The following is a 24,691-nucleotide window of genomic DNA, read 5'->3' as shown; positions in this document are numbered from 1 at the left end:
TGGACAATAGAATTTTTAAAAAATAAATTTACATGTATTTTATTTATAAAATAAATAAAAATGTCCAAGGAAAAGCAGTAGCTAAGAAAAAGATGTAGCTAAGGAATTAATGTGACCAAAGAATTATATTTTAAGCAACATTATTTTCTTGAAACATATTTCTTTGGTCACATTAATTCCTTAGCTACATTTTTTCCTTAGCTAATGCTTTTCCTTGGACATTAGTATTTAAAAAAAATGAATTGACATGTATTTTATTTATAAAATAAATAAAAATGTCCAAGGAAAAGCAGTAGCTAAGGGAAAGATGTAGCTAAGGAATTAATGTGACCAAAGAATTATATTTTAAGCAACATTATTTTCTTGAAACATATTTCTTTGGTCACATTAATTCCTTATCTAAATTTTTCCTTAGCTAATGCTTTTCCTTGGACATTAGTATTTAAAAAAAATGAATTGACATGTATTTTATTTATAAAATAAATAAAAATGTCCAAGGAAAAGCAGTAGCTAAGGGAAAAAGATGTGGAAGCAGAATTAATGTGACCAAAGAATTATATTTTAAGCAACATTATTTTCTTGAAACATATTTCTTTGGTCACATTAATTCCTTATCTAAATTTTTCCTTAGCTAATGCTTTTCCTTGGACATTAGTATTTAAAAAAAATAAATTTACATGTATTTTATTTATAAAATAAATAAAAATGTCAAAGGAAAAGCAGTAGCTAAGGAAAAGATGTAGCTAAGGAATTAATGTGACTAAGGAATTATTTCCTTAAAACATAATTCTTTGGCAACCTCAATTCCTTAGCTACATCTTTTCTTTAGCTACTGCTTTTCCTTGGACATTTGTATTTTCGAAAAATAAATTTACATGTATTTTATTTATAAAATAAATAAAAAATGTCCAAGGAAACGCAGTAGCTAAGGAAAAGATGTAGCTAAGGAATTAATGTGACCAAAGAATTCTATTTGAAGCAACATTATTTTCTTGAAACATATTTCTTTGGTCACATTAATTCCTTAGCTACATCTTTTTCTTAGCTAATGTTTTTCCTTGGACATTAGTATTTAAAAAAAATGGATTGACATGTATTTTATTTATAAAATAAATAAAAATGTCCAAGGAAAAGCAGTAGCTAAGAAAATACATATTGAGTTTAGTTATGCTATCTTTTCCTTAGCTACTGCTTTTCCTTGGACAATAGTATTTAAAAAAAATAAATTTACATGTATTTTATTCATAAAATAAATAAAAATGTCCAAGGAAAAGCAGTAGCTAAGAAAAAGATGTAGCTAAGGAATTAATGTGACCAAAGAATTATATTTTAAGCAACATTATTTTCTTGAAACATATTTCTTTGGTCACATTAATTCCTTATCTGATTCTTTTTATAATGCTTTTCTTGGACATTAGTATTTAAAAAAAATAAATTTACATGTATTTTATTCATAAAATAAATAAAATGTCCAAGGAAAGCAGTAGCTAGGAAAGATGTAGCTAGGAATTAATGTGACTATGAATTATTTCCTTGAAACATAATTTTGGCAGTTCTCTCACACCTCTTTTTTCTTAGCTACTGCTTTTCCTGGGACAAGTAAAAAATAAATTTACATGTATTTTATTTATAAAATAAATAAAAATGTCCAAGGAAAAGCAGTAGCAAGAAAAGATGTAGCTATGAATTAATGTGACTAAAGAATTATATTTTGCCAACATTATTTTCTTAAAACATATTTTTGTCACATTAATTATCTAAATTTTTCCTTAGCTAATGCTTTTCCTTGGACATTAGTATTTAAAAAAAATAAATTTACATGTATTTTATTTATAAAATAAATAAAAATGTCCAAGGAAAAGCAGTAGCTAAGAAAAAGATGTAGCTAAGGAATTAATGTGACTAAGAAATTATTTCCTTGAAACATAATTCCTTAGCTACATCTTTTCCTTAGCTACTGCTTTTCCTTGGACATTTGTATTTTTGAAAAATAAATTTACATGTATTTTATTTATAAAATAAATAAAAAATGTCCGAGGAAAAGCAGTAGCTAAGGAAAAGATGTAGCTAAGGAATTAATGTGACCAAAGAATTATATTTTAAGCAACATTATTTTCTTGAAACATATTTCTTTGGTCACATTAATTCCTTAGCTACATTTTTTCCTTAGCTACTGCTTTTCCTTGGACAATAGTATTTTTAATAACAAATTTTACATGTATTTTATCGATAAAATAAATAAAAATGTCCAAGGAAAAGCAGTAGCTAAGGAGAAGATGTAGCTAAGGAATTAAGGTTGCCAAAGAATTATATTTTCAGCAACATTATTTTCTTCAAACATAATTTTTTGGCAACCTTAATTCCTTAGCTACTACTGCTTTTCCTTGGACATTTGTATTTTTAAAAAATAAATTTACATATATTTTATTTATAAAATAAAAAAAAATGTCCAAGGAAAAGCAGTAGCTAACGAAAAGATATAGCTAAGGAATTAATGTAACTAAGGAATTATTTCCTTGAAACATAATTCTTTGGCAGCCTCAATTCCTTAGCTACATCTTTTTCTTAGCTACTGCTTTTCCTTGGACATTTGTATTTTTGAAAAATAAATTTACATGTATTTTATTTATAAATGATTGTAAAAGTTCAGTGAAAGTGAAGCAGTGGAGAGATGAAGCAGTGATTAAGGTTGCCAAAGAATTATATTTCCAAACATTATTTTCTTCAAACATAATTTTTTGGCAACCTTAATTCCTTTTACTTTTCTTATCTCTTTCTTAGCTACTGCTTTTCCTTGGACATTTGTATTTTAAAAAATATATTTACTGAAATAAATGTTCCTTAAAAATATAATCTTTGGCAACCTTAATTTCTTAGCTACATCTTTTCCTTAGCTACTGCTGCTATCTTTTGGACATTTTTTCTATTTTATCGATAAAATACATGTAAATTTTTTTTTTAAACAAATATCTGTAGGAACAGCAGTAGCTAGGAAAATGTAGCTAAAGATTATTTTTATGTATACATTATATTAATTATCAACTTATTCCAGAAAAATTTGTATAGAAATAGAAAAATCTTACATTTTATTTATTCAATTTTGTAAAATAAATATACATTATTTACCTGATATGCTGATTTTTCGGAAATACGAGCTTGATAAATATTATTATGCTTGTATTCTTTTTCTTTCTTTCATCATACGCAAAGTGGAAAATCAAGACATGAGCAACAAAAAAATATGTTCGAAATATAATTTGATAAAGATCCAAGATCTGATTCAAAATCTTTATCATTTTAGCTGCAATGATACCGGAAAATTACTGGTAGATTACTGGTAAATATTTGCCACAAAGATTATCAGAAAATTACTGGTAGATAATTGAGATTATTTACCACAAAAAGATTACTGGAAAATTACTGGTAGATTACTGATAATATTTTTGGTAAATGTTTACCAGTAATCTACCAGTAATTTTTCATATATGTTAAATGTTACCAGTAATCTAATAAATTATAAATATTTGTGGCAAGAATTAAGGTTGCCAAATTTATATTTTCAGCAACATTATTTTCTTGAAACATATTTCTTTGGTCACATTAATTCCTAGCTACATCTTTTCTTAGCTACTGCTTTTCCTGGACAATAGTAATTAAAAAATAAATTTACATGTATTTTATTTATAAAATAAGAAGAAAAGATGTAATAGAAGAGCTCATGTGACAAAAATATATTTTAAGCAACATTATTTTCTTGAAACATATTTCTTTGGTGACATTAATTCCTTAGCTACATCTTTTTCTTAGCTACTGCTTTTCCTTGGACAATAGAATTTTTAAAAAATAAATTTACATGTATTTTATTTATAAAATAAAAAAAAATGTCCAAGGAAAAGCAGTAGCTAAAAAAAAGATGTAGCTAAGGAATTAATGTGACTGAGAAATTATTTCCTTGAAACATTATTCTTTAACAGCCTCAATTCCTTAGCTACATCTTTTCCTTAGCTACTGCTTTTTCTTGGACATTTGTATTTTTGAAAAATAAATTTACATGTATTTTATTTATAAAATAAATAAAAAATGTCCAAGGAAACGCTAGAAAAAAGATAATATAAGGTATAATGTGACCAAAGAATTCTATTTGAAGCAACATTATTTTCTTGAAACATATTTCTTTGGTCACATTAATTCCTTAGCTACATCTTTTTCTTAGCTAATGCTTTTCCTTGGACATTAGTATTTAAAAAAAATGGATTGACATGTATTTTATTTATAAAATAAATAAAAATGTCCAAGGAAAAGCAGTAGCTAAGAAAAGATGTAGCTAAGGAATTAATGTGACCAAAGAATTATATTTTAAGCAACATCATTTTCTTGAAACATATTTCTTTGGTCACATTATTTCCTTAGCTACATCTTTTCCTTAGTTACTGCTTTTCCTTGGACAATAGTATTTAAAAAAAATAAATTTACATGTATTTTATTCATAAAATAAATAAAAATGTCCAAGGAAAAGCAGTAGCTAAGGAAAAATAACTAGAAATTAATGTGACAAAAAATTATATTTATTATTTTCTTGAAACATATTTCTTTGGTCACATTAATTCCTTATCTGAATTTTTCCTTAGCTAATGCTTTTTCTTGGACATTAGTATTTAAAAAAAATAAATTTACATGTATTTTATTTATAAAATAAATAAAAATGTCCAAGGAAAAGCAGTAGCTAAGGAAAAGATGTAGCTAAGGAATTAATGTGACTAAGGAATTATTTCCTTGAAACATAATTCTTTGGCAGCCTCAATTCCTTAGCTACATCTTTTTCTTAGCTACTGCTTTTCCTTGGACAATAGAATTTTTAAAAAATAAATTTACATGTATTTTATTTATAAAATAAATAAAAATGTCCAAGGAAAAGCAGTAGCTAAGAAAAAGATGTAGCTAAGGAATTAATGTGACTAAAGAATTATATTTTAAGCAACATTATTTTCTTAAAACATATTTCTTTGGTCACATTAATTCCTCATCTAAATTTTTCCTTAGCTAATGTTTTTCCTTGGACATTAGTATTTAAAAAAAATAAATTTACATGTATTTTATTTATAAAATAAATAAAAATGTCCAAGGAAAAGCAGTAGCTAAGAAAAAATAAGCTAAGGAATTAATGTGACTAAGAAATTATTTCCTTATAATTCTTTGGCAGCCTCAATTCCTTAGCTATCTTTTTCCTTAGCTACTGCTTCCTTGGACATTTGTATTTTTGAAAATAAATTTACATGTATTTTATTTATAAAATAAATGTCGAGGAAAAACTGTAGTAGAAAAAAAGATATAATAAAGAATATGTGACCAAAGAATTATATTTTAAGCAACATTATTTTCTTGAAACATATTTCTTTGGTCACATTAATTCCTTAGCTACATTTTTTCCTTAGCTACTGCTTTTCCTTGGACAATAGTATTTTTAATAACAAATTTTACATGTATTTTATCGATAAAATAAATAAAAATGTCCAAGGAAAAGCAGTAGCTAGAAAGAAGATAACAACTAAGGAAATAATTTCAAAAATTATATTTTCAGCAACATTATTTTCTTCAAACATAATTTTTTGGCAACCTTAATTCCTTAGCTACATTTTTTTCTTAGCTACTGCTTTTCCTTGGACATTTGTATTTTTAAAAAATAAATTTACATATATTTTATTTATAAAATAAAAAAAAATGTCCAAGGAAAAGCAGTAGCTAAGGAAAAGATATAGCTAAGGAATTAATGTAACTAAGGAATTATTTCCTTGAAACATAATTCTTTGGCAGCCTCAATTCCTTAGCTACATCTTTTTCTTAGCTACTGCTTTTCCTTGGACATTTGTATTTTTGAAAAATAAATTTACATGTATTTTATTTATAAAATGAATAAAAAATGTCCAAGGAAAAGCAGTAATAGAAAAGATAATAAGAATAAAATTTATAAAGAATTATATTTTCAGCAACATTAATTTCTTCAAACATAATTTTTTGGCAACCTTAATTCCTTAGCTACATCTTTTTCTTAGCTACTGCTTTTCCTTGGACATTTGTATTTTTAAAAAATATATTTACTGAAATAATGTTCCTTAAAATATAATCCTTTGGCAACCTTAATTTCTTAGCTACATCTTTTCCTTAGCTACTGCTTTCTTTCATTTTTTCTATTTTATCGATAAAATACATGTAAAATTTTTTTTTAAATGCAAATATCCAACAACAGTAGCTAAGGAAAAAACTAAAGTATTATTTATATACATTATATTAATTATCAACTTATTCCAGAAATTTGTATAGAAATAGAAAAATTCATAAAAAAGATTTATTTATTCAATTTCGTAAAATAAATATAATATTGATTACTCGATATGCTGATTTTTTTTCGGAAATACGAGCTTGATAAATATTATATGTTTCGTATTCTTTTTTCTTTCTTCATCATACGCAAAGTGGAAAATCAAATATAATATAATCCCAAGATCTGGATCTGGAAATCTTTATCATTTTAGCTGCAATGATTACCGGAAAATTACTGGTAGATTACTGGTAAATATTTGCCACAAAGATTATCAGAAAATTACTGGTAGATAACTGGTGATTATTTACCACAAAGATTACTGGAAAATTACTGGTAGATTACTGATAATATTTTTGGTAAATGTTTACCAGTAATCTACCAGTAATTTTTCAATAAAATTTGTGGTAAATGTTTACCAGTAATCTACCAGTAATTTTCCGTTTACCTGTTTTTTGAAATATTTTGTATTTACCAGTAAATTTCCGGTAATTTACTAGTAGCATATTGTCTTACCAGTTATGGTTATCTGGGTTGTACACATATTTTGCGCCCAAAAGCAATATGTCAACATAATATGTAATTTCATGAATTTATTAATATTTATTGGACACAATCAACGACTAATGATTGTGTATATTTTATTTAAATAATTTCAAAAATTATTATAAGAAAAATGAGATAATAGGCCATTACATGATATGTGGGGCAGGAGGGTTTTGACAGGTTCTAAGGAACATCATGGAATGCCAGGAAAAAGTTTCATTAGCTTGCAAAAAAAAAAAATAAATACAGTAATTACGAGATTATAATCACACAGATAATTTAACATCGCTCAATATCACAAATATATTTTCCCTGTCGTTTTTTATGAGGAACGTATTATATTGATCTAGGAAACCTATTTGCCAAGTTGACATCTTTTTCCATATTGGCATACTTTAATATATTCAAGACGAACTCATTAGCCGATTTTTTAAAGTAGTCATAATATTAACTGTTGAATTATTTTCTCATAAAATTTTTTATACACGTTGATGAATTTAATTATTATTTAGCGTTGTCGAATAAAAAAAAACAGTTTGACAGCTGTGTACAGTGGTGTGTACATAGTGGTGTGAGTGATTTTAATCATTTACTTCATTTTATAAAAAAAAGAGGGCACTTTCAACTATCATACACTTCATGTAGTATCATACGTATGATACGTATCATACGTATGATTGTATGATACCCCGAAAATCGTCGAATTACCCAACACTGACCGCGGTCCTTTTTGGCCATAATCAGAGTGAATCCATAAAAATTAAAAATCTCCCTAGGAATCCCTAAAAAATAACCAGTCTCATGTATACTTTTTTTTACACCTTTCTATGTATGTATTGTTAATGTTGTGGATGTGGTGCAGTGTTGGGTAATTCGACGATTTTCGGGGTATCATACAATCATACGTATGATACGTATCACACGTATGATACTACATGAAGTGTATGATAGTTGAAAGTGCCCTCTTTATAAAATGAGTAAATGATTAAAATCACTCACACCACTAACAACACACCCGCACTGTACACAGCTGTCAAACTGTTTTTCGACAACGCTAAATAATAATTAAATTATCAACGTAAATTTTCTGAAAAATAATTCAACAGTTATATTATGACACTTTAAAAAAAACAATGAATAGTCTTGATATATTAAAGTATGCCAATATGAAAAAAGATGTCAACTATTTAAATAGGTTTCTAGATCAATATATACGTTCATAAAACGACGAAAAAATATATAATGATATTAGTAATGTTAAATTATCTGTGTATTATAAGCCAGTACTGTAGGTATTTATTTTTTTTTTCAAGCTGAACACCTGGCATTCCATGATGTTGCCAAACCTGTCCAAGCTACCCCATATACATTTTTTCTTTATAATTTTGAGATTATTTAAATAAAATATATACACAATCATTAGTCGTTGATTGTGTCAATAAATATTAATAAATTCATGAAATTATATTATTTGACATATTGCTTTAGGGCAAAATATAACAATGGCGGATTAGGCAAAATGGCGTCAGTAAAATAGTTTAAAAAGTGAAATGTAGAGGCGCTTTTAATGTATGATACATGGCGTATGATAATGAAGATGTATGATACAGTGTATGATACTGCTGTATGATACACCGGTATCATACCTACCCAACACTGATGTGGTGCTTACTGAATTTTGTACTGAATAAAATTATTAAAACAATAAATTTGTTAATAACAGTTAACAAAATGAAAAGAAAAATTCCACTTCAAACACATTATCTATTGACTGATGTAGGTAGTAATTGTTGTTTTTGTTGAAAATGAACAGCAACATCAGCCAGTTTAAGATCTTGAAAAATAACAAAAATATAAGTGCTGTCCTAACCTTACATTTGAGTTATGATAGGTTTTGAAGCATTAACTTTGAAAAGAAATACAATTTACAGGCTAAATAATTGAGATAACAACAATATACACCTACTATTATAATTGACAATTTTTTTTTTGATGCCAAATTATTTTTTTCTCTATAATACGTTAATTATATTTTTCGGTGTTTACGTTTGCTTATGTTTGTTTACGTTTTCCAATACATAGCAGTGCTGACACTACAACGAAATTAAATTCACCATGATAAACCACGCCTATTTTTGGTAGACCGCGGTCCTCTACGGAACGCACCCCAGGCATGAGAAGCTGTGTTCGATGGTCGTCTCGGCTCAGTTCCGTCTCACTTACGGCTCACTTATCGCGCTAGCGACGTACGGTTGTTTGAAGAACTACAAAGGCACAAAATCTCAATACAGGTGCCTATCTATATCATCACTGTATCAATGCCCCAATAAATATTGTTGATTGACGAAATGACGATTGTTGTTGTTGTTCGTTGTCGTTTCAAAATTTATTGTTATTTATTAAAACTTTAATTTTATAATAACAAAATGAGTTCATAATATTATTTTGATTGTTTTCATCTATTTCCTATGTATGAAAGATAAAAAATTATTGTTCAATAGCACAGATAATAATTCCATCTCCAAAATTTGTATTTTCATTTTTATTTCTTTCATTCACTATTTGCTCTCACCTGAATTATATTTTCTATATTCATTTTGATTATATATTTATCAACTCATTGTAATAGATTATTATGATGACACTGTTTGCATAAAGTAAATAAACAATATTTATTGAAGCATTGATACAGTGATGATATAGATAAGCACCTGTATTGAGATTTTGTGCCTTTTAGTTCTTCAAACAACCGTACGTCGCTAGCGCCATGAGTGAGCCGTAAGTGAGACGGAACCGCGGTCCAATTCACAGGGCAAATTTTTTACAATTTAGGGCTATTTTTTGCCGCTGATGGCGCTTGTAAAAGTTTTTTTATATAGATTTTATATACAAAAGCTTCACAAGCGCCGTCAGTGGAGGAAAAAAGCCCTAAATTGTAATGCCTAATAATTGGACTGCTGAGCTAGAGACGACCATCCGCTGGTAGTATGGCAGTAGTCCATGCTTTTTTCGTCGCGTTCTGCGCAGCCTTATTTTTTCAACCAATCAACAACGCGCCATCGAGCTGTTTTGCTTTTCTTTCTAACACGCAATCTCTATTATAAGAGCCTCTCTCTCTAACATACTGTTTTGACAACTATTTTTTATATTGTTGTAAATACTAATAAATATATGTGGAGCATGTTTATAAAAAATCAGAAAAATAAAAAAACCAAGACAGTTTAACAAATAAATTATAATATTTTCATTATTGTTGTTTTTTTTATGCCACAAACAATAGAGGTTGTGTTGTATTTATTAGACTTAGATTTATTTATTTAATATAAATAATTAGTTTTTATTTTTGATGTATGTGAATCATTATAAAATATACCAAATCTAGTTGAATAAATATGATAACTTTTGAAAAATTTAAAAAAAACTTGAAAATTTTCTTAACAAATTTGTATCGCGCGCGCATAAAGTCTTCCATTTTTGTGGCGAGAAGGCGACTTTTTGATTGGTCGATTCACAGCGGCCAAACCAGGCTGCGCACTGCCATACCTGTAGTATTTCTACCATGGATATGATCAGCAGTTCAATTCACAAGGCAAATTTTTTACAATTTAGGGCTTTTTTTTGCCGCTGATGGCGCTTGTAAAAATTTTTTTTATATAGATTTTACATACAAAAGCTTCACAATCGCCGTGAGTGGTGAAAAAAAGCCCTAAATTGTAATGCCCTGAGAATTGGACTGCCGCACCCGTATTCAGAGGATGTTCGGAAAAAAAAAGCCCTAATGAGAACAATTTTGCCCCGTGAATACGGGTGCAGCAGTCCAATTCACAGAGCATTACAATTTAGGGCTTTTTTCCTCCACTGACGGCGCTTGTGAGCTTTTGTATGTGAAATCTATATAAAAAAAATTTAACAAGCGCCATCGGTGGCAAAAAGAAGCCCTAAATTGTATAAAATTTGCCCTGTGAATACGGGTGCGGGTGCTGGTACGCTGTGACAGTACAGTATACCGGTATAATACCTGTTTATGTCGGTTGTATTTATAACACTGAAATATAATAAAACTGGAAGGTGAACTCCTATGCTTAGGGCTCGAATTCACGATACGCAAAAGTTTGCGTTTTATCATGGCTGCCGTAATTCAAAACATGGCTGCCGGAGTTTTAAACATGGCGCCTCCGTGATCCAAGCTTTGAACACTAGATACACTACACACACATTACACACAACTACATTTTTCAGTGATATTTTGGTAATATATAGTTATTTCTAGTGATTTAAACGCGCGTGTGAATTTACCCGCTCGACAATGTCGAGCGGACGGATTAAATTACGGAGGCGCCATGTTTAGAATTACGGCAGCCATGATAGGACGCAAACTTTTGCGTGTCGGGAGTTCGCACCCTTCGGGCTCGAACTCACGACAAGCTAAAATTTCCGCTTGTAAACATGGCGGCTGCAAAAATAACCAAATTATAACTAAATTTACTAAATTATCACTAAATTTACTAAATTTACTGCAAATCCATAGTGTCTCTCCGTGACTGCAGAACAAGCTTGACACCGCCAAGCTTGTCTAAAATCACGGATTCGCAATAAATTTAGTGAATTTGGTTATTTTTGTAGCCGCCATTGACCGCCATTAGCCGCCATGTTTACAAGCGGAAATTTTAGCTTGTCGTGAGTATGGGACCAATAAAGTTAGCGGCAATATGGCTGCTAGTTTCAATATGGCGGTGCATCAGAGCATGCGCGGTTTGTAAATTCCGTGGTTTGAGCACTTTTTGTCGACTTCCGTGACTCTAATTCTACTGTTCAACTGAGTAGAATTAGAGTCACGGAAGTCAACAAACAGTGCTTTAACCATAGAATTTACCACCGCCATATTGAAAACAGCAGCCATATTGGCCGCCATATTGAAATCGGCCATAATGCCGCTAACTTTAGCGGTCCCATGAGTTCACACCCTTAGCCAATGTACGGAGTGTCGCTAGAGATAGCAATACATTGGTTGGCATTCCCTCTCACTCACGCATGCGCACATCAAATCTTGTACAGTTAACGTCAAAACGGGGCGCGGCCATTTTCCCCACTTATATTTGTTCCGAATTACAAATGTCACGAATTGTAAATTTGTAAAAATCGAAGTTTATACAATTCGAGCGCTTTGACATTTATTCTAATACAGTTTCGAGCACTTTAAATGTCGAAGAAAATCCATTTTTTTTTAATTGTATCTCTATTAATTATTGATTCTAAATATTTTTTTTTCTAGTTATTTAATAATCGTTGATTTAACAATTCGATATAATCAAAACTCTATACATTTATAATTTTCACTTATTGAAATTCTTAACGTAAACATTTCTATGGCTGTACATTACCGATATATTGTAATTCATTATATACATATTTATACAATTCTAAAATTCTATGTTTTATAATTCTGTGTAATTGCGAATCTATACATTTCAGATTCGAACTTTTTGCACTTCGATCATTTTTCTATACTCCAGCATGTCGGTAATGTAACTATCGTAGGGCTTAAATGGTAACTAAAATGATAATATTTTTGAACTTAGTGGGACATGTTGAAATCTGTACTGAATTTAGGCGCGAAGTATACTCTATATGATTGAGATACAATTAAATTTATTTTTTTACAACAATTTAAAGACAATGTAATTCACTATGATTCAAATTCAACATAAAACCGGATGAATTGATGTTCATGATAATTATAAAAAATGTTTCGAATCATGTACATAATGATAATTATAAAAAATGAATATATGACTCTATGATTTTATTTTTGTATTGAAGTTAATTGCTTTATAATTTGATTTGTTGTATAAATTTCAAAAAAAACAAGAACGCACATTGGCTTAGAATAAGATGAGGCTAAAAAATTATGTGGTGAAATTTCCTTAGCCACTGCTTGTCTTTGGTATTTTTTTATGTTATTTAACAAATAAAATACATGTAATTTATTTTTTTTAAAACAAACATGTCCAAGGAAAAGTAGTAGCTAAAGAATTAATGTGGCCTGAAAAATTATGTGGTAAGCAACATTCCTTAGCTCCATTTTTGCTTTAGCTACTGCCATTTTCTTGGACATTTTTATTAAAAAAAAAAAAAAAAAATAACATGTATTTTATCTATTTAATAAATAAAAATGTCCAAGGAAAAGCAGTAGCTAAGGAAAAGATGTAGCTAAGGAATTAATGTGGCTAAGGAATTATTTCCTTGAGACATAATTTTTTGGCAACATTAATTCCTTAGCTTCATCTTTTCCTTAGCTACTGCTTTTCCTTGAACTATTTTATTTTTTAAAAAATAAAATAACATGTATTTTATCTATTTAATAAATAAAAATGTCCAAGGAAAGGCAGTAGCTAAAGAAAAGATGTAGCTAAGGAATTAATGTAACTAAGGAATTATTTCCTTGAGACATAATTTTTTGGCAACATTAATTCCTTAGCTTCATCTTTTCCTTGGACATTTGTATTTTTAAAAAATAAATTTACATGTATTTTTCCTTAGATTCTGCTTGTCCTTGATGTTTTTTTTTTTATTAAAATCAGTTGCAGTAATTTTATTTAAAATAAATAAAATAATTACCAAGGAAAAGATAATAGTTATACTTACATTGATTATTCAATAAATTTTACTTGCCACAATTATTCAAAATATAACAGTTAAATATAAACAAAACTTATCAAGAGTTTGAAATAATATTTAAATGTTTTTTTGGATTTCAGTCTTAGTTTTGTATTCTATATTTACCATGAGATTATTTTTGTAGTAGGTAAAAAAGATTTCTAAGTCGACTGTATTTTCGCTTTTACCATCACATTATCGACTGAAAACACTGAACTTGCACTGTCGAACTTTTTGCACTTCGGCACACTTGTATTTCTATATTTTTCTAATTCTATGTATTTTATTATCTAAGTTTTTCCATTTCGATAAATAAATAATTACTAAATTTAGAAAACCTAGCCATTGACAATTCTGAACTATGCATAATCTATTACTTTACATTTTATGTTTTTTCATATTCGGTTTTTATCAAATACATATTATTTGCAATATATTAAAATTAAAATTCTACAAACTGGTTATTCTCCAAAATAATAAATTTATCGTTTACTTTTTCATCAGTTTAAACAATTGAAACAATACGATTCTTACAAACTATAATTCGAGACAATAATAATTGGTGCACATTATAATTCTCTAAGTTTACACTTCGTAATTTATTTTTTCGATAATTTTATAAGTCGTACCAATTGCAAGTGGGGAAAATGGCCGCGCCCCGTCAAAACAAACTAATACTACACGGTATAAAAGTTACATTAACATTATATTTCAGTAGTCTCAACCAATTATAGTTGACGTGACTGTACCGACAAGGACAACATCCCAACCATTGAGTTTCTCTCTCGGTGACACGAAGTTCGGCTTCCTGCAGTCCGATTCACAGAGCAAATTTTTTACAATTTAGGGCCTTTTTTTAAAAATAAAAGAGACGTTTCATGCGTTACTTATAACTTATAAGTACAATATCTTCACCATCTTTTTCTTAATATGAAAGACCAGTTGGATTTAAAATTACATTTAGAAAATCACTCAATTTTAGATGGCTGTTAACTTCTTTGAAGATAATGTCAATTTGTATTGGTTGTGGCCACAAATAGCTTTCATCGTTCTTTACCGAAAAAAACAGATAATGAAATAATGTATAGTAAATAATGAATAAATGATAGTTTTAAGCAATAGTATTTAAAGAAATATTGACTTACGGTGTAACTAAGTCACTGAGCTCATTTTTAAATAGTTTTGTGTTGAACTGTCTACCTAAAGAAGTTCAGATGTTGAAATGATTATGCATGGACACAGCTGTTGACAGCGTCTTAACAATATCCCAAGCACATACATTTATTATGATAATTTCCGTCAATCGTGAATTATTAGGTATAAATATTGTATATTATCCAAATTGTTTTCACCGTCTTATCAATTTAAACAATATAATTCGATAAACAATTATCACTGAATATGACAGACCATACACAAACCATTTGTTTTGATTTGTTTATTAATAATAATAACAATATTAAATATAATATGGCGAATAATGCATGCGCGCGCCGATTTTTATTTTTTTCTTGCGTGCGTACGTGCAATCGTACGATTGCAAGTACGCAAACTTTGATGTTTTCTGTGTGCGTTCGTACGATTGCACGTAAGCACTCAATGTCCCTACCCGGCTTCCGTACATTTGGTCCCAAATACTTGCACACACTTACACAGGAAGTTGATGAAAAATGTTGTAATGTGTGATGCTTTTTGGGTCCATGTAATGAGCATAAAAAATGATGCGTTGATGAGTATTTGTATAAAAATTTATCTGAGTGTGTGTTAAATATTTTAGCACTCCCACACTCAAATGCAGCACCCGTATTCACAGGGCATTACAATTTAGGGCTTTTTTCATCCACCAGTGGCGCTTGTAGAGTTTTTATATGTAAAATCTATATAAAAAAAAATTTATAAGCGCCATCAGTGGCAAAAAAAAGCTCTAAATTGTATAAAATTTGCCCTGTGAATACGGGTGCTGATAGTGAGAGAACTTTCAGTAAAATTAACTTGGCTAAAACAAAAATAAGAAATAAATTAGCTGTACCAACAATGCGTGGAATATTATAAGCTAGTCAACATGTTCTTTCCAATGGAAATTGCATTAAATGTAAGCGATCCGAAGAAATGCTTCCACGTATGACTACAAGTACTTTGTATAATAAACCAAATATTAAAGAAAAAGAAAATTATATTGATGATGATGATGATGAGTTAATGGGAGTTTTGTTTGATACAAACTGAAAATTTTAATTAAAAAAAAAAATTAAACAATATATATTGTTTTTTAATTAAAAATATATTTTACATTAAAAAGTACTAAAATTCATATGATAAAAATTTAAAAAAATTAATATGAAAAATGTCATTATTAATAAATAAATATATTAATAAAAATAAGTAAATATGACTAAATAAATAAATAATAATAAAAAAAAATTAATTGCATGGTTTCATTTAATTTATTTCAATAAAAAATTTAAAATTTCGTTCTATACCATAATGGTGTCCATTTTACCATATTTTCCTCTCCTTCATACCATATTGCTGTTTTCAGAGTTGGCAACGCTGCATCAAACACAGCTAATGTGCCCCAGATAACCAGTTTCCGGTAGATTACTGGAAATTACCGGTAACTAAATACGAAAATTTCCAGAAATTTACCGGTAATTCTTGTGGCAACTACTACCAGTAATCGACCAATAATTTTCCGGTAATCATTATAGTAGTCACTACCAGTAATCTACCAGTAATTTTCCGATAATCTTTGTGGTAAATGTTTACCAGTAATCCACCAGTAATTTTCCGGTAATCTTTGTGGTAAATATTTACCAGTGATCTACCAGTAATTTTCTGGCAATCTTTGTGGTAAATATTTACCAGAAATTTACCAATAATTTTTCGGTAAGGATAGCAGCTACGATAATTATTATATATATATATTCATATTTGAACAAATTATATTCAAATTATATTTTTAATCATGATTGCAAAAAGATTATATGCATCTTCAATTTTCTACTGTGTGTAGTATAACAAAAAATGTCTTTAAAGAAAAAAAATACTAAGCGATACCGTGTTATTTGGCGAAAATAATTGTTCTAATTTCCTCCGATTTTGTAAAATCGAAGACATTCAGGAAAAATTGGAGAAAGGAGAAAAGGAATTTCCCCGAGGGAAAAGAAACTTAGAAAAAATAACGAAGTTCCCCCGCCGGGAATCGAACCCGGGTCTCTTGCTTTCCGGGCAAACGCCTTGACCACTAGACCACAGGGCTTCTTATTTTTTCTAAGTTTCATCAAGTTAACTCCGACGTCCTTCTATGCGTCAATTCATTTTTTGAAACACATTGCAGGTAATCGATAGATATAACCATTTATTTTAAACAGCGATATTATAATTATATTATAGTATTATTAATTGATTCCAGTAATATTTGTAGAAAATTTCGTCTAGAGTTTTTCAATAAAATTTAGAACAAAAATGACAAACTGTTTTCAGAAATATTCTACATACTTTCTGATAAACGGTTCTACAAATTGTTTGTTGAGACTAATTTTGTAAAAGACGGGATAACACACAATTGATAGTGCGTAGAGAAATATTTTCACGCAAAAACATTAATTTTGAAGCTACATCTTGTCCTTAGCTACTGCTTTTCCTTTGACATTTTTATTTTTTCAAAATAAAATTACATGTTTATTATTCATTTAATAGATAAAAATGTCCGAGAGAAAGCAGTAGCTGAGAGATATATGTAGCTAAGGGATTGAAGTTGCCAAAAAAATTATGTAGCTTGAAATATAATTTTTTTGGCAACTGTAATTCCTTAGCTACTGCTTTTCCTTGGACATTTTTATTTTTTAAAATAAAATTTACATGAGTATTATTCATTTAGTGGATGAAAATGTCCAAGAAAAAGCAGTAGCTAAAGAAAAAATGTAGCTAAGGAATTGAAGTTGCCAAATAAATTATGTAGCTTGAAATATAATTTTTTTTACAACTGTAATTCCTTAGCTACTGCTTTTCCTTAGACATTTTATTTTTTAAAATAAAATTTACATGTATTTTATTCATAGAATAAATAAAAAAGTCCAAGGAAAAAATGTAGCTAAGGTTCCCAAAGAATTATGTTTCAAGGAAATAATGTTGCTTAAAATATAATTCTTTGGCAACCTTAATTTCTTAGCTACATCTTTTCCTTAGCTACTGCTTATCTTTGGACATTTTTATTTATTTTATCGATAAAATACATGTAAATTTTTTTTTTTTAAATGCAAATATCCAAGGAACAGCAGTAGCTAAGGAAAAAATGTAGCTAAAGAATATTTTTATGTATACATTATATTAATTATTAACTGATTCCAGAAATTTTTATAGAAATAGAAAAATTTATAAAAAAGATTTATTTATTTAATTTCGTAAAATAAATATAATATTGATTACTCGATATGCTGATTTTTTTTCAAAAATACGAGCTTGATAAATATTATATGTTTCGCATTTTTTTTTCTTTCTTCATTATACGCAAAGTGGAAAATCAAGATGAGCAACAAAAAAAATATGTTCGAAAAATATAATTTGATAAAGATCCCAAGATCTGGATCTGGAAATCTTTATCATTTTAGCTGCAATGATTACCGGAAAATTACTGGTAGATTACTGGTAAACATTTGCCACAAAGATTATCATAAAATTACTGGTAGATAACTGGTAATTATTTACCACAAAGATTACTGGAAAATTACTGGTAGATTACTGATAATATTTTTGGTAAATGTTCACCAGTAATCTACCAGTAATTTTCCAATAATATTTGTGGTAAATGTTTACCAGTAATCTACCAGTAATTTTCCGTTTACCTGTTTTTTGAAATATTTTGTATTTACCAGTAAATTTCCGGTAATTTACTAGTAGCATATTGTCTTACCAGTTATGGTTATCTGCACCCGTATTTTGCAATTAGCCTCATTGATGGCGGAATTGACAAAATTATAGAAAGGCTTCACTAACGCCACCATCGGAAAAAAAACGCCCTAATGAGAACATCCTCTGAATACGGGTGCTGGGGCGTTCTTTCGCTAGCGGGAGCCTGCGGGTATCCCCACCTCTAACGATCCCTCTCTACTTTTTTTCCCTTTTCTCTTCTGATTTGCGTGGAATTGGAAGCGCAATAACGAAATTTCACGCAAGTTAGAAAAAGAAAGAGAAAAAGAGTAGAGAGGGATCGCTAGAGGTGTGGATACCCGCAGGCTCCAGCACCCGTATTCAGAGGATGTTCTCATTAGAGCGTTTTTTTTCCGATGGTGGCGTTTGTGAAGCTTTTCTATATGAAATCTATATAAAAAAAATTTTGTCAAGCGTCATCAGCGGAAAAAGAAAGCCCTAATGAGAACAATTTTGCCCCGCAGTCCAATTCACAGGGCATTACAATTTAGGGCTTTTTTCCTCCACTGGCGGCGCTTGTAGAGCATTTGTATGTGAAATCTATGTAAAAAAAAGTTTACAAGCGCCATCACCGGCAAAAAAAAGCCCTAAATTGTAAAAAATTTGCCCTGTGAATTGGACTGCCGAGAATACGGGTGCCGCAAGTCAAAGAACGCACCTATTACTACTTTTCTACCACTTATATACCGGAAACATACCGGTATCATACCAGTATGTGGTTATCTGGGATCATGGAGGTGTTAAACTCCATAGCTGTGTTCGATGGTCGTCTCGGCTCAGTTCCGTCTCACTTACGGCTCACTTATGGCGCTAGCGACGTACGGTTGTTTGAAGAACTACAAAGGCACAAAATCTCAATACAGGTGCTTATCTATATCATCACTGTATTAATGCCCCAATAAATATTGTTTATTTACTTTATGCAAACAGTGTCATCATAATAATCTATTACAATAAATTAATAAATATATAATCAACATGAATATAGATAATATAATTCAGGTAAGAGCAAATAGTAAATGAAAGAAATAGAAATAAAAATAAAAATTTTAGGGATGATATAGATAGGCACCTGTATTGAGATTTTGTGCCTTTGTAGTTCTTCAAACAACCGTACGTCGCTAGCGCCATAAGTGAGCCGCAGTCCAATTCACAGGACATTACAATTTAGGGCTTTTTTCCTCTACTGGTGGCGCTTGTAGAGCTTTTGTATGTGAAATCTATATAAAAAAAATTTGACAAGCGCCATTACCGGCAAAAGAAAGCCCTAAAATGTAAAAAATTTGCCCTGTGAATTGGACTGCCGTAAGTGAGACGGAACTGAGCCGAGACGACCATCGAACACAGCTCATGTCTGGGATATTTCTGATGATGTCAAATTAGACTTTTTCCGTATTATCAGTATTAATTGGTATTAATGTTTCATTTTACCAATTGAAAAAAATGTAACACAACATTTTTATTTTTCTCTTCAAATCCAAGCAATCCAAGTTTGACGGTGTAATTGCATATTATGAAGTTGTTGTATTCAAAACAGAACATGATTTTCACTAAAACAGTCATTTAAGAAAAATGATACAAAAACGAAAAAAAAACCGACAGTTTTACAGTTTTTTATCTCTCATGTTATCAATTATCGTTTTATAGGTAATTTAAATGAAAAATTAGTAGACTAATTCCTACAATAATCTCATTTACATGATTATCATCACTATTATTAATATTATTATTCATAATAATAAACAACCCGTTTACATATCTACGAACGTTATTACTCATCTTAAAATATGAAATTCAAGTTACTTGATATCGAATAAAATTGGTGATAACAATGTTGGAAGTTGGCTTGAGAGTTGTGCGAGGATATGACTGGAAATGGAAAGATCAGGATGGTGGTGAAGGACATGCTGGTACAGTTGTTGAAATTGGTAAACCCCTTGCACTTCTCGAAAATAATACTAGACATGGTCAAAATTCTACTGACAAGACACCAGATAAAACAGTTATTGTTCAGTGGGATCATGGACCAAGAAGTAATTACCGAATTGGATACCAGGGATACTATGACCTTTTAGTATTTGACAACGCTGCTGCTGGTATACAACACAATCAAATTGTTTGTGATGGTTGTAAAAAATTTATTGTTGGGTTTAGATGGGAGTGTTCACAATGTTCAAACTATGACCTATGTACACACTGTTATATGGCCGATGTTCATAATTTAAGTCACAGTTTCCAAAGGATACAAACACCTGACTCAATTGGCATTAAAATTAGTCCACGCGAGGGATGTGTAAAAATACCGCTGAAAGGAATATTTATTGGTGCAAAAGTTGTACGTGGTCCGGACTGGGAATGGGGCAATCAAGATGGTGGTTCTGGTAATAATGTTGATATACTGCTTTTTGTACAAAATTTTTATTTTGTACATACATATAAAATTTAATAAAAAAATATTTAATATGGAAAACTTATGATTTATTGATTTTCAATATTTAAAAAAATTATTCAACAGGACAAAGTGGCACGGTTGTGGAAATTCGTGGATGGGACAACGAGAGTAGCAGATCAGTTGCAACAGTTGCTTGGACATCAGGAACAACAAATGTCTATCGACTCGGCTACAAAGGTTGTGTTGATTTATGCTCAATTGAAGATGCGACTTCTGGTACATATTACAAAGAACATTTACCAGTTTTAGGACATGCTTTTGTTACTGCTAACAATGCTACTGTTGGTGGTAATGAAATTTTCATTGACCCGCCAAATCAAATACCAGTAATATATGAAGTTGGTGATAAAGTTAAAGTATCTAAAGACATTGATACATTGAAAGAGCTCCAAGCTGATCATGGAGGATGGAATCCTCGCATGGCTGATTATATTGATAAAATTGGCTTTGTACATCGTATTACAGATAGAGGTGATATACGTGTACAATATGAAAAATGTGAAAATAGATGGACTTTTCATCCACTTGCACTTATTAAAGTTGCTGGTAAAGAAAAATTTAGTCTCGGTGATTGGGTGCAAATTAAAAATGATATTGTTGTTGTTAGAAATTATCAAGTTAATCATGGTGAATGGACTGATACAATGAAAAGTGCGTTAGGTAAAACTGGAAAAATTGTCAAAATTTATCGTGATGGAGATTTGCGTGTTGCATTGGGTGGACACACATGGACTCTTAATCCTCTAAACGTCATCAAGATATTCAGTTTGCCAGTTGAAGAAAAACCACTTTCACTCCCAGGTTAGTATCAATTTATTATTTATTTTATCATTTTGATATTACTTAATTGATTGATCTTACAGTTGATGTTGGAACGACAGAAGTAGAAATTGAAAAACTTTTGCATTATACAAGTAAGGGTGCTGCTGGTATTTTACTTATTCGTGAATGTTTAAAAAAATATTCAGGCAATATTGATATACGACTGAATGATCGTGTTTGCGGTGGTAAAAAAACGTTTCTTCAAGTTGCAGCCCACGAAGGTAGCTATGAACTCTGTGTGATATTATTGGATGCAGGTGCATCTGTAAATGCATCTGATGACGAGGGTGATTTGCCACTTCACTATGCAGCATTTGGCAATCAGCCAAAAATAATGGAGTTATTGCTGAGTCGCGGTGCTCCAGTTGACGCACAGAACAATACTAGTTGCACGGCACTTTACGTCTCAGTCAATAGACAGCATTCGGCATGTGTTAAAGTTTTGCTTCGCCATCGATGTAATGTCAATCTTCAAGACTCTTATGGTGACACTGCGCTCCATGATGCGATTGGCAAAGACGCTGCTGACATTGTCGATGCATTAATAACGTGTGATAAAGTTGATTTTACAATACGAAACAAACGTGGTTTTAACGTACTTCATCATGCAGCATTAAAAGGTAATGCACATGCGACGAGACAATTAATGCTGCGAGTACAGAATCTTGTTAATGTTAAAAAAGATGATGGTTTTGGTGCACTTCATCTTGCATCACTCAATGGACATCGTGAAGTTGCTGAGATTTTAATTATGAAATCACGAGGTCGCATTAATATTAATCTTCAAAACAACAGATTGCAAATTCCACTTCATGTTGCAGTATCACAAGGACAATGGAGTCTAGTTGAACTTCTGATTACACATAAAGCTGATATAACTGCAATTGACGATGATGGTGATAATGTACTCCATATTGCAGTTTCCAAAAGTTTTAAAAAACCATCCACAATCCCAACACCCGAGAGCAGTCATGATGCACCAAAAATTACTCAGGTTGGCTTCTTATTTTGAACGTAGGAATATCATTATTACTAATATGATTAAGTTCTAGGGTTTAATTTACGACACTTTTTTATTTCTTGTTTCTTATTGCTCTAGATTTGGCAAGAGCTAGCAGCTATAAACAAACCAAAAGAATTAGCACTTGCATGTTACCTTGTAAGCTGCAGTAACTTTGGTATGCTTTTTTTGAAAACACAAAACATCAAAGGCAAAACACCAATCGACTTGGCACCATCAAGTCAGACGGAAATTGTTTCTGAAATATTATTTTCTTATGTTCGTCCTGAACTGAAGCAATCACCTTTACATCTGTGAGTTGATTAAAAATTTTTATCTTTTCTATGTTGACAATTCAAAAAAATATTCTTATTTATTATTACTTAATTTTGCAGACACTTATCTGACAGTTCAGTCGAGCAAGAAAATTTTACAATAGAAACAGTTTCAAATGATGGAACTGAAAAGTCAACAACAAGTAAATTTAATAATTTATTTTAATCTTTTTTAACTTAAAAATTATAAAAATTAATTTTATTATTTGCAGGTACATCGAAGACTGCTAAAGATGAACTAAATGCAAAAGCTGAAGAAAAAAACAAAGACTTGGAAAGATTAAGATATTTAGAAACAAGAGTTGCTGATCTTGAAGAAGCAAGTATGTGTAGTATCTGTATGGAGAGACGACGGAGTGTTGCATTTTTATGTGGACATGGTGCATGTGAAAATTGTGCAGCACCCTTAAAAACTTGTCATATGTGTCGTAAAAATATTACCAAAAAAATTAATCTCTATTAGACATTTGAAAAGTAAAAAAAATAAGTTACATGTATAAATAATACAAATACATGTCGTAGTTAAAATAATAATAAGTTTTATGTCATACGATTTTTTTAAGTAATTTATTAAATTGTGCTTGCCAAACTTAATTTTTACGGTACAATAATGATAGTTAATATAATTAATGTGCCATTTTTTAATATTAGAATAATAATAAAATACGGAAGAATAAACAACAATCGAATCCAAGAAGTAAAAAATTTCATCAATTTTCACAACTTAATTAATTATAATAAATTAATTTTTTTTTTTGTCGTATAAACAGTTTAAATAAATATATTGTATACTATAATTTTAGATATTGAATATATAATCATGATAATAAAGAAAAAGTTTTTTTTTACAAAAAGAGGCGTCGAGTATCCACAAATTATGATAATTCTAATTGTAAGTTATACAATTTTAATTAAGGAAGGGAAATTTCTTTGAACATACCTAAATTACATTCCTATTAAACACTATTTTTTCAAAAACCAATCAATAATAGTAAAAATAATAAGGAATTTTAAAATGTTTGGTTCACATGGAGTTTTAATACTGCTTTCTGAGTAATAAAAATTGATAAAAATTATCTGTCAAAAACACGGTTTTTACTGACCACTAGGGCACTAGCATAGTTTTTCTCGACCAAGTTCTATGCCATAGCGTGCCATAGCGATATGGCACTATGGCAGAAATATCTAGTTCACATATGACGGCTTTAGGGCGGCGTTTTAATCGTTTTTTGAAATTGTTTCAGCTGTACCAACTTGCTTAGAAACACATAAAAAATAAATAAAAATATAACCTTTCTTATTTGTTGACAATTTGATATTTTGACAGTCAATCAATATACATATGTACTAAACATGTGTAAATATAAACAAACAAATTTATTAATAACGCTAACCATTGTTGTTGTATTTTTTTAATGTTGGCTGTATCCAAAAAAACTAGTGTGAAGTTAGCGGTTCTAGGTGCATTCCTTTAATAAAAAATTTTTTTTCGTTTTGCAATTTCGCCCAGCAGTCCAATTCACAGGGCAAATTTTTTACAATTTAGAGCTTTTTTTTGCCGCTAATGGCGCTTGTAAAAATTTTTTTTATATAGATTTTACATACAAAAGCTTCACAAGCGCCGTGAGTGGTGA

The 24,691-nt window shown here is 29.8% G+C and overlaps 1 protein-coding gene across 3 annotated transcripts; it reads left to right on the top strand.

Moving 5' to 3' along the window:
- The first annotated feature begins 19,803 nt into the window (after positions 1 to 19,803).
- On the top strand, positions 19,804 to 24,153 carry LOC122851962 (E3 ubiquitin-protein ligase MIB2). 3 transcript variants are annotated; one of them, XM_044151499.1, is made up of 7 exons: positions 19,804 to 20,829; positions 20,964 to 21,701; positions 21,764 to 21,814; positions 21,929 to 22,716; positions 22,822 to 23,036; positions 23,118 to 23,200; positions 23,270 to 24,153. In XM_044151499.1, the coding sequence occupies exons 1-7, from the start codon at positions 20,280 to 20,282 to the stop codon at positions 23,518 to 23,520; spliced, it is 2,676 nt and encodes an 891-aa protein (XP_044007434.1). In that variant the 5' UTR covers positions 19,804 to 20,279; the 3' UTR covers positions 23,521 to 24,153. The 3 variants fall into 3 exon arrangements, with proteins under 3 accessions (XP_044007434.1, XP_044007433.1, XP_044007436.1); XM_044151501.1 differs by having other exon boundaries at positions 20,429 to 20,544; positions 20,603 to 20,829; positions 21,764 to 22,716; XM_044151498.1 differs by having other exon boundaries at positions 21,764 to 22,716.
- Positions 24,154 to 24,691: the final 538 nt, after the last annotated feature.

The sequence above is a fragment of the Aphidius gifuensis genome, linkage group LG3, assembly GCF_014905175.1.
Source record: "Aphidius gifuensis isolate YNYX2018 linkage group LG3, ASM1490517v1, whole genome shotgun sequence".
NCBI classification, from domain to species: Eukaryota; Metazoa; Arthropoda; class Insecta; order Hymenoptera; family Braconidae; genus Aphidius; species Aphidius gifuensis.
This window is presented reverse-complemented; position numbering and strand designations above follow the sequence as displayed.

Bases quoted from the DNA above. Each gene is read 5' to 3' on its own strand.
- LOC122851962 (XM_044151498.1), top strand. From the start codon at position 20,280: ATGTTGGAAGTTGGCTTGAGAGTTGTGCGAGGATATGACTGGAAATGG. The intron at 21,702-21,763 runs GTTAGTATCAAT...TTGATCTTACAG, and splicing joins AAAACCACTTTCACTCCCAG to TTGATGTTGGAACGACAGAA. The intron at 23,201-23,269 runs GTAAATTTAATA...TATTATTTGCAG, and splicing joins AACTGAAAAGTCAACAACAA to GTACATCGAAGACTGCTAAA.